Genomic DNA, 9,949 nt, shown 5'->3' on the forward strand with positions numbered 1-9,949 from the left:
TATGGATTTAATTTATGTACTCTAATTTGGTCAATTATAGTTTAGTTTGTATTTTTTGAACTATGAAATTTCAATATTGGTCCAAATGGTAAGTACTAAATCTATTAAGTCAAATTCTACTTTAGTGTCGTACTATGTGTAAGTTATGAATTTAGTCTCTATTCTTTAATTGGATCATTTTTAGTTTTCTATACTTTTCAAAATTTGAAATATAAGTTGACGAAAATTGTAGCCATTAAATCAATTAAAGTATAATAATATGGGTATTTTTATAGTGTCATATGATAATAGCAAGCTAACATGACATTTGCACATGTAATATATTATATTGCTCATATAAGATTTTGGAAATAAGAGAATTTAACTTAACGAATTTAATGTTACCGTTTGGTCAAAGACTAAAATTTCAAAATTTGAAAAGTATAAGAACAAAAAGTACCAAATTAGAATATATAAACTAAATTTGCAACTTATTCATAGTACAGGGAGTAATAGCAAAATTTGACAAAAAAAATTAACAGTAAATCGCACAAGAAACATAAAGTCATATTAAAAAAAGTTTAAACTCTACTTTTAGTCTCTGTAATTAGTAAAAGTTGTGGACTTAACCCCTATACTTTTATTTGGTCATTTTTAGTTATTGTACTTTCAGAATTTTTAAATTTCAGTCATCACCAAATAATAATTGCTAAATTCATTAAGTAAAGTTCTGCTACTACCAAAATCTAATGTGTTAAACATATTATCATATGCTTATTATTTCCACATATTACTCACTAAAAATCCAATTAATGGATTACTCATTTGAGTTAAGATTTTAATTTCAAGTTTTGAAAAGTATAGTGATTTAGAATGATCCAATTAGAGAAAATAGATTAAATCTACAATTGTACATAGTATAAGACTAGTAATTAAATTTAATCAAACAAATTTAACTGCTATTGTTTGGGCCAGGACTAAAATTTTAAATTTTGGAAAGTAAAAGGACTAAAATTTATCAATTTGAAAATTACGAGGACTAAAATTGATCAAATAAAGGTATAGGGACTAAGTCCACAACTTTTGAAAAATACAGGGATTTCTAGAAGAATTTAATCTAGAAAAAGGAGAAAGAAACATATAAAAAAGTCATAAATGTAAACAGTAAAACACTAAAACAGAAGAGAAAACCCTAAAAGTCCGTCCACGTGCGTTGCGTGTGCTCTACGCTCACCTCATCTCCGTCCCGATCGAAGCACACGCCTCCTCCCTCTTTTTCTCCTTTTTCCATAAGCTAAACAAACGCAGCTCGATCTTCAAATCCCTACACCTAATAAATCCATCGGTTTTCGTTTTGTAAATCCGACGGAAAGATGGCGGATCGCTTGACGCGTATCGCGATTGTCAGCTCCGACCGCTGCAAGCCCAAGAAGTGCCGTCAGGAATGCAAGAAGAGCTGTCCTGTTGTTAAAACTGGTAACATAAACTTTATTCTTCCCGTTACTGACTATCTTTTTCATGTTTTTTAGTGTGGAATTGTTTTCCTGTTTTCGGAGATTTAGAATTAGGGGTTAATCTAATTTCATCTTAATCGAATTGCCTTAAATGTATTGTTTCATTATTTCTTCCCGAACGATGTTGATTATTGGAGAATCGGTGAAAGTAACAAGGAAACTTACTGCGCTTGTGTTGCAAGCCGGATTAATATCAGCCGGTAACCTGAAAGAAATAGGGACGAATATAGAAGAACAGTGAAGAAGTATAAGATAACAGATTGTTAGGAGGAAACTATATTTCTTGGATACGGAATTCTTGTCACAATAATGTTTCTGACAGCATGTATATAGGATTATTATTCTGTACACTGCCAGTGGAGTTTTATTTAACTCCACAAGTGGCCTTATAATTTGTAAACTAATTAACCATCATTCTAGACTTGCATTTTGGATATTGTTAATGCTTGTAACTTATTTGTCTTGTCGGACACTTGATATTCAAGTCAGCTGTTAGCCTGCTACTTGGGTCTAGTTTATCTATTCTCTCCTGCTTCAGATAGTCTATCTCACTTTGTTTCTCCTCCTGCAGGGAAACTTTGCATTGAGGTTACCCCTGCCTCAAAGATTGCTTTCATCTCTGAGGAGTTGTGCATTGGTTGTGGTATCTGTGTCAAGGTATGTAACTTCACTTTGATATCGAATTGGTGTTGGTTTCTATGTTCGCAGATGACGAATAGTATGTGTCTAAAGCTGAACCACTTATCTTCTGATGCAGAAATGCCCATTTGAAGCAATTCAAATCATCAACTTACCAAGGGATTTGGATAAAGATACAACCCATAGATATGGCCCCAATACTTTTAAACTACACAGGTTTGTTCATTCATATTGTTCTTGAAAACTTTTGTAACTTTTCGCATGCTTTCTTTTTTTCTTTCTCCCACCACCTCCATTTTGAGATGGTTTTGAATTGCAATTTCAGGTTACCAGTTCCAAGGCCTGGGCAAGTTCTCGGTCTGGTTGGAACCAATGGCATTGGAAAATCAACTGCTCTTAAAGTTTTGGCTGGGAAGCTAAAGCCAAACTTGGGTCGATTCAATGTATTTCTTTGAAGTTTTGTTTCTTTAATTGCTTCTTTAGCTGTGTGCTTTCTTTACCTATTTGGATAATCTATTTGCAGAATCCTCCAGATTGGCAGGAAATCTTGACCTACTTTCGAGGATCTGAGTTGCAGAACTATTTTACCCGCATCTTGGAGGATAATCTCAAGGTGCTTCTTTACATGATATTTGATCCTGCATCTTCTACTTTCTTGTTTCTTTATATTTGTTCATAAGTTCTAATGCAGAAAATGATGAGAGTTCCAGATAATCTGGTTGCATACTATGTCAAGGCCTTCTCTAATGATCTTGCTAGTTTGTTCCAAGATTTTTCCGACTCTTAGGTTGTGAGATTCACTGAGTGGGATTGCTTCAGCATCAAGTTCTGACTTTCATAGATTTTAATATTCTTCCATAAAACAGATTCTGTGATACACTATATGTAAATTTGCAGAAATAGTTTAACCACATCCTTTTTGTTTCTTCCACTTTCATTATATTTCCAGCATAGGTATTGATTTTCTATGAAGTCTAAATCTTGGACCCTTGAGAAGCCTTGGTGGAGAACTTATGTGAAACTAAACCAGTTTCGTTTTGCCGTTAAGATAGTATAGTTTACTGGTCACGTGGAATCCTACTCTTTACCTGTTATGTAAAGCTACATAACTATGGAGCTTGCAGAAGAAAATGCAATGATTGATAATAATTGTCAATATTGTCAACGTTTATATATTTTGTATCATTGCTTCCCTAATCATAGCAATTTAATAAGTGTCCTGCAATTCACTGTTTTGCCTTGATACTTGCTAATTATTTTTATATTAATCAGGCCATCATCAAGCCACAGTATGTTGATCATATTCCAAAGGCAGTCCAAGGCAATGTGGGACAGGTGCTTGACCAAAAAGATGAGAGAGAGATGAAGGCTGAACTCTGTGCTGATCTTGAACTAAACCAGGTCATAGATCGTAATGTTGGGGATTTATCAGGTGGGGAGCTCCAGAGATTTGCTATTGCTGTTGTCGCCATACAGAATGCTGAGATATATATGTTTGATGAGCCTTCAAGTTACCTTGATGTTAAACAGAGACTGAAAGCAGCACAGGTCATTCGATCTCTGCTCAGGCCTAATAGGTAAATCTCCTTTGTCCTTAGTCCTGCATGCTTCTTATAGTTTGAATGGTTCTAATTAGGGTAACCATGCTTTTATATTTTGTATTTCAGCTATGTTATTGTGGTCGAGCATGATCTTAGTGTCCTGGATTACTTGTCGGATTTCATTTGCTGCTTGTATGGAAAACCGGGTGCATATGGAGTCGTAACCCTTCCCTTCTCTGTAAGAGAGGGAATCAATATCTTCTTGGCTGGATTTGTACCTACTGAAAATCTAAGGTTTCGAGATGAATCTTTGACCTTCAAGGTAAACCTGTTTCTATTGTTATTTGTGCACACATCATTCATCTTTAAATTATTTTCTTGACCTATCTGTTTCCTCTTTGTTTTAGGTAGCTGAGACCCCACAGGAAAGTGCTGAAGAAATTGAAACCTATGCACGATACAAATACCCAACCATGACTAAAACTCAGGGCAATTTTAAACTTAAAGTTATGGAGGGTGAATTTACTGATTCTCAGATTATTGTAATGCTGGGTGAGAATGGTACTGGGAAGACCACATTTATTCGTATGCTGGTATTTTGCTCTTTCATCATTTGTGCATTCGTTATATTACCTGTTTTAATTCATTGTTGATCTCCTCTCTTGCATAAGTTGAACAATCTTATTGGATAACCTGCAGGCTGGTTTGTTGAAACCTGATAACGTAGAAGGTTCAGATGTGGAGATACCTGAGTTTAATGTTTCATACAAACCTCAAAAGATCAGTCCCAAATTTCAATCTACTGTCCGGCACTTGCTGCATCAAAAGATACGTGATTCATACATGCACCCCCAGTTTGTTTCAGATGTGATGAAGCCTCTTCTCATTGAGCAATTAATGGATCAGGAAGTGGTTAATCTCTCTGGAGGAGAGTTGCAAAGAGTTGCATTATGCTTATGTCTTGGAAAGGTAAATGTTCCTGAATTACCCAAAAGATAATGATATATTTCAAAGATAAATATTCCAAGTTTTGACCCTAAATTGTTGGGGGTGCTGGTTATTGCGCTTACTTCATTCTAACCTAAGTGTTATGGAATAACACCTTGTAACACTAAGCATTACCTTTCATGCACATACATCTTCTTGCGGGTTTACATGTGTATGTGTGGTGTGCCTGCAGCTCCACACTAGTATTTACTTGTTTGGATTTGTGTTCCATTATATCCCTTTTAGGCTACTTGGGTGTGCTGAAGAGCTGATATAGACTTTTCAACTCTGTGGTGTTCATAATAACTGAATATCCAAGTTGTGGTATTCCTAAGTAAAGGTGTGGAAAACATGCTGGACTGAGACACATTATTGTCTCCATTTTGTATTTGCTAAACTTGTTTCTTTAACATTATATCCCTTTTAGGCTACTTGGGTGTGCTGAAGAGCTGATATAGACTTTTCAACTCTGTGGTGTTCATAATAACTTAATATCGAAGTTGTGGTATTCCTAAGTAAAGGTGTGGAAAACATGCTGCACTGAGACACATTATTGTCTCCATTTTGTATTTTCTAAACTTGTTTCTTTAACATTATATGAGATATGTGGTTCTTTGGCGAATACTAGGAATTGAGAGCTATTATATTATAGTTTCTCTGGATCGGAGTTATAGCTATACAAAGTCAAGTGATGAGATAGATCAAGTTTTATTTTGTTTTAGATGTTCCTAATTTGGAATTGCATTGTTATGTTCCTAACTTTTTATTCAATTTTCCATTTCTTTTTCTTTTTCAGGGAAATGTTGGTATGCCATTTTCTTTGTTATGTATTTGCTTTTCAAATTTAAAGTCTTATGGGTTGTCAAATTTTTTATCCTTCCTGATGCACATGTATGTTTTATTCCATGCAGCCAGCAGATATTTATCTGATAGATGAACCAAGTGCTTATCTGGACTCCGAGCAGCGTATTGTTGCTTCTAAAGTCATAAAGAGGTTTATCCTCCATGCAAAGAAAACTGCGTTTGTGGTCGAGCATGATTTTATAATGGCGACTTACCTCGCAGATAGAGTTATTGTGTATGAGGGGAAGCCTTCAGTGGATTGTATTGCAAACTCTCCTCAGTCCTTGTTAACTGGCATGAATCTGTTCCTATCTGTGAGTTTTGCAGCTGTTGCCCCTTCGGTTCTGTACTTCCCTTGTATTTTGATTGTGCTATTCGATTGAAGTTTCTGGTGGTGCTCACTGTTATTCATTGTTGCGTTCTACAGCATCTGGACATCACTTTTAGGCGGGACCCAACCAATTACCGACCGAGAATCAACAAACTGGACTCAACCAAGGATAGAGAGCAAAAGTCTGCTGGGTCATATTATTACCTAGATGATTGATCGACACATCTACTGGCAGGTTAGAAATCATTCTTTTCTGTTGTATAGTTTATGGATTGCAGTATCTTGATGTGGAGGGTACTGAACTTGGTAGTGTTTGTCCATTGTAGTTGCCAATTGTGATGAGTTGAACAACAAGACGTGAATGTGGGGAATTCCCGGGATCTCTGAGTGGAGTTGTGATGGTATGTTGATGATAAGCTGAGAAGAGGTCCGTTGATGGTATCCATGAGGTGGCATGCCATTTGTTTTAGAAAAATATTTCAATTATCCTACAGTGTGCTTTTCTTTATGTTTTAGCAATTTTGGTTGATATTTTATGAGTCAGAGGAATACTGATACTCCTGTTTTATTTACTTTTAAGAACCAAGGTATGCTGTTGACATGAGAGAGCTTTGAATTATCCATGTAGCTAGCGAATTATTATTATTATTATTATTACCCTTTTACTTTAACAAGGCTAATTGCTTAGTTTAGGTTTAAAGGCTTGATTCACCGAGTGAGGATCGACTGAGTATTAAAATTTGAAGGAAGACGTGGTGTGCATGAGGTAGAATTAGGGTCAATTTTCAAATTGATCGGCTGCACATATTTATGTTTGCATCAAACAAAATCTAATTAAACCACTAAAAATATTTGTAATTTAAATTTCTAATTTTCAAAAAGTCCAAGAATAATATTAGACTTTGGTTGATCCGAGGAAATAGAGAGAATGGAAGTAGTAAAGAAAATATGTTTGGTTAAAATTTTGAAAAATGGAAATGTGAACTGAAAAAAAATAGAATTTTTTTTTTGTTTTCGCTGAAAATGTTTTATATTCTTTATTCATAAAATTTTTAAATATCAAAATCTCTTACACTAGTTAAAATTCATATAAATGTAGTAATTTTTTTGTTTTATTTTATTTATCAATTTTTTTTTGTAAGTAAACAATGTACTATACATTTTATTATTGAAAATAAAATTTTGTTTACTGCTTTTCAACTTTTAAATAATAGAAAATAAAAACAAGAAATATTTTCAAAAACAAAATGGATTGTTAGTGTTTGGTAAGATAATTAATAATTAAATCTAAGTGTAATTGTATATGTGTGACATGTATGGGTAACTAGTGTAATTAATGGGATTTACTATGTATAATTAGAGCACTTCAGTCACATTTTCTCTTATGACTTATTTTTAGGAAAGAGAAAAAAAAATTTCAATTATTTTGAAGAGTTACTTTTTACAACAATATTTACTCATCTTTTCAGTACTAACTATTCATATTTTATATCTAACTATTGTAATACATGAGTAATAAATAAACTTTTTCTTTATGTTATTACACTAGTAACCAAACGAGACATCCAATTCTCAACACATAGGTAATTACTTTAATTCAATTGCTTTATAGCTTTCCAACACACAAGACATTATTTATATTCACTTATATGTAATAATAACATATTTTAGTTTTAGTACATAATATTATTTAAATATCAATGAGATAATTCCTCATATATTCTTACATACACATGTTCAATTGTATTTATTGAGAGAAGGATGAAAGAAAAAAGTTTAAAAGAAGAAGGACAAGAGTTGGAGGAGAAAGAAGAATAAGTTTGGTACAATTTTTAGTTTCCCCTGCATCCAATGCATTAGTTTTACAAAAAGATATCATATTATAATTGAAGGGTTAGGAGTGTTTAAATTTAGATTCAACTTGATTAGTTTTACAAAAAGATATTATATTATAATAGAAGGGTTAAGAGTGCTTAAATTTAGATTCAACTTGATTAATAATCAGGTATATTATATATGTTCGTAATTTCAAAAAGTTATTAAATTTTTAGGTAATCTTCAAATTCTTGAATTTTTATGATATTTTAAGAATTTTATAGTGAGATAAAAAATAAAATAAAATAAAAACATGTTCAAACATGATTTGTCCTCATAAGTTTTTAGGTAATTAACATGTATTTATAATTAAAAAATTTACTTTATTTTATATTTTAAAAAATATGATAAATTTTTTACTCTTTTTTTTTTTACATTTTTATTTTTGTAAGTGTGGCTTCATTAACCAAAAAAAGAAAAAGGACAAAGTTTAGTACGAAAAACATATACAAGTTACTGACAGAAAACACGGGAAGAATGGGAAAGATATGATACTCCATGGAAGATACAGACCTACACCGCCCATTTAGCAACTTATCAGGTTTATGGACAAACTACTCATTGCTTCAAAGTTGAAATATACAGGGTTTACAATGACATGTTCCGAGTTATGTCTCGTAAGTCGTAATGCATATATCAGATCGTTGAATCAAATGTTGTTATTGTTATATGTCAACAATTAAAAAGAAAGAAAAACAAGTCTGTGATTATTCAATACAAAGCAGTTGAAGTCAAATTATTATTACATTCATTCATTCGACACTATCAGTTTTGACTCCCAATTCTCCATGCTTTTGCGGGCAGTAACATCACTTCCACTTCCTGAATTTGCCGCCTCCATGCTTTCCGTGCTTAAATTTCCCATGCTTCCCGTGCTTGAATTTCCCCCCATGATGCTTAAACTTCCCACCACCATGATGTTTGAACTTCCCATGATGACCATGACCAAACCCATGAGCACCATAAGCACCATGAGCACCATAAGCACCATGAGCACCATGAGCACCATGAGACACGTGGTGAGCCCCCATAGCAGCTGCGGCAGCTGCTGCACCACCTGCAAGCAGCGCTCCCATGCCACTGTGCCCTGCACACACACACACAAAAAGGGTAATTAATTATTGGCATCTCACATTTAACATGACAACAAACTTGGACCGCCTTATGATTATGTAGGAAGTTTTACCTGAATGGGATGCACCAGGATAGCCAGATGGTGGATAGCCGTGAGGGGGGTATCCTCCTTGAGGAGGGTAGCCAGCTGGTGGATAGCCTTGAGGGGGGTACGCTCCAGCCGGTGGATATCCGCCAGGAGGGTGTCCATGACCACCATGAGCAAGATGTGAAAACAGACCCTTATCATCAGGCTTATGCTTGTCCTTCCCCATGTTTTCTCAACCAATAATCACTTCTGTGGAACAAACTGAAAAAAAAAATGCATAAATGAATTGATCACATATAAACGTAGATCAAAATAATAATGATAAAAAAGGCACAACATGATAACAAGCATCTGTAAATGATTCCAGCAAGGAAACAAATCACGAACACTGATAAAGTATGAAAATTACCAAAAACAAAAAATCAACAAAATTCCCATAACAATGAATCAACAACTAGAACATGAACTTAGAGAAAAAAAATTGAGATCCTAAAAAACAGTCAACGCCTTTTCTTTTCTTTTTTTTTTAATGGAATTTCGAAGACTATAACACAAAGGATCATAGAACAGATTACCTATTACTAAGAGATAAAATTTCGAAAAAAGAAAAAAGATAAAATAAACATAAATTAGGCAGAGAAAAGAAGAGAGATGTGTGTACCTAAGGTTACAGAGAAAGTCAGATTGATATCGGAATGGAAGTTTTGGGAGGAGATATTTTAGCATATTTATATTTTCACTTTGAAATTAACAAAGGAGAGATTCCACGCGTTGCTCTAACGCGTAAACGACGCGGCTAGCTAATGTTAAATGACAACGACACGTGGACTACAACCTCCATTTTTACCTTAGCCCCAAAGTCATGGAACCTTTTCTTCTTTGCGTGTATTTCATTGGTAAATTTTCTCTACAGCTCCTTATTCTATAGTGCCCTTTAGATTTTGATCCTTGTACATTTTTTGTTTTTGTTTTGAATAATTTTATTATAAGTTCTGACCATATCTGCTCTTTTTGACCCAATATCTACAACTACTCATAGCCTCTCCTCAACTCATAAATAGGAGGATAATACCCTTCA

The 9,949-nt window shown here is 33.9% G+C and overlaps 2 protein-coding genes across 3 annotated transcripts; one reads left to right on the forward strand and one right to left on the reverse strand.

Moving 5' to 3' along the window:
• The first annotated feature begins 1,126 nt into the window (after positions 1-1,126).
• Positions 1,127-6,505, forward strand: LOC107900690 (ABC transporter E family member 2). Its single transcript, XM_016826372.2, has 12 exons — positions 1,127-1,455; positions 2,065-2,150; positions 2,251-2,348; positions 2,458-2,575; positions 2,656-2,745; positions 3,405-3,709; positions 3,800-3,995; positions 4,081-4,266; positions 4,373-4,642; positions 5,572-5,817; positions 5,931-6,069; positions 6,161-6,505. Exons 1-11 carry the CDS (start codon positions 1,353-1,355, stop codon positions 6,048-6,050), a joined length of 1,818 nt encoding a protein of 605 aa, XP_016681861.1. The 5' UTR covers positions 1,127-1,352; the 3' UTR covers positions 6,051-6,069; positions 6,161-6,505.
• A 1,890-nt stretch (positions 6,506-8,395) lies between these two features.
• Positions 8,396-9,649, reverse strand: LOC107900688 (glycine-rich protein A3). 2 transcript variants are annotated; one of them, XM_016826371.2, is made up of 3 exons: positions 9,533-9,649; positions 8,896-9,132; positions 8,396-8,796 (listed from the first exon to the last, which is right to left on the reverse strand). In XM_016826371.2, the coding sequence occupies exons 2-3, from the start codon at positions 9,095-9,097 to the stop codon at positions 8,519-8,521; spliced, it is 480 nt and encodes a 159-aa protein (XP_016681860.2). In that variant the 5' UTR covers positions 9,098-9,132; positions 9,533-9,649; the 3' UTR covers positions 8,396-8,518. The 2 variants fall into 2 exon arrangements, with proteins under 2 accessions (XP_016681860.2, XP_040954350.1); XM_041098416.1 differs by having other exon boundaries at positions 9,447-9,535.
• Between the last annotated feature and the right edge of the window lie 300 nt (positions 9,650-9,949).

This window comes from Gossypium hirsutum, chromosome D08 (genome assembly GCF_007990345.1).
Source record: "Gossypium hirsutum isolate 1008001.06 chromosome D08, Gossypium_hirsutum_v2.1, whole genome shotgun sequence".
Taxonomy (NCBI): Eukaryota; Viridiplantae; Streptophyta; class Magnoliopsida; order Malvales; family Malvaceae; genus Gossypium; species Gossypium hirsutum.

Bases quoted from the DNA above. Each gene is read 5' to 3' on its own strand.
- LOC107900688 (XM_016826371.2), bottom strand. From the start codon at position 9,097: ATGGGGAAGGACAAGCATAAGCCTGATGATAAGGGTCTGTTTTCACAT. The intron at 8,797-8,895 runs GTAAAACTTCCT...GTGTGTGTGCAG, and splicing joins TCCTGGTGCATCCCATTCAG to GGCACAGTGGCATGGGAGCG.
- LOC107900690 (XM_016826372.2), top strand. From the start codon at position 1,353: ATGGCGGATCGCTTGACGCGTATCGCGATTGTCAGCTCCGACCGCTGC. The intron at 2,576-2,655 runs GTATTTCTTTGA...ATCTATTTGCAG, and splicing joins CAAACTTGGGTCGATTCAAT to AATCCTCCAGATTGGCAGGA. The intron at 4,643-5,571 runs GTAAATGTTCCT...TATTCCATGCAG, and splicing joins TATGCTTATGTCTTGGAAAG to CCAGCAGATATTTATCTGAT.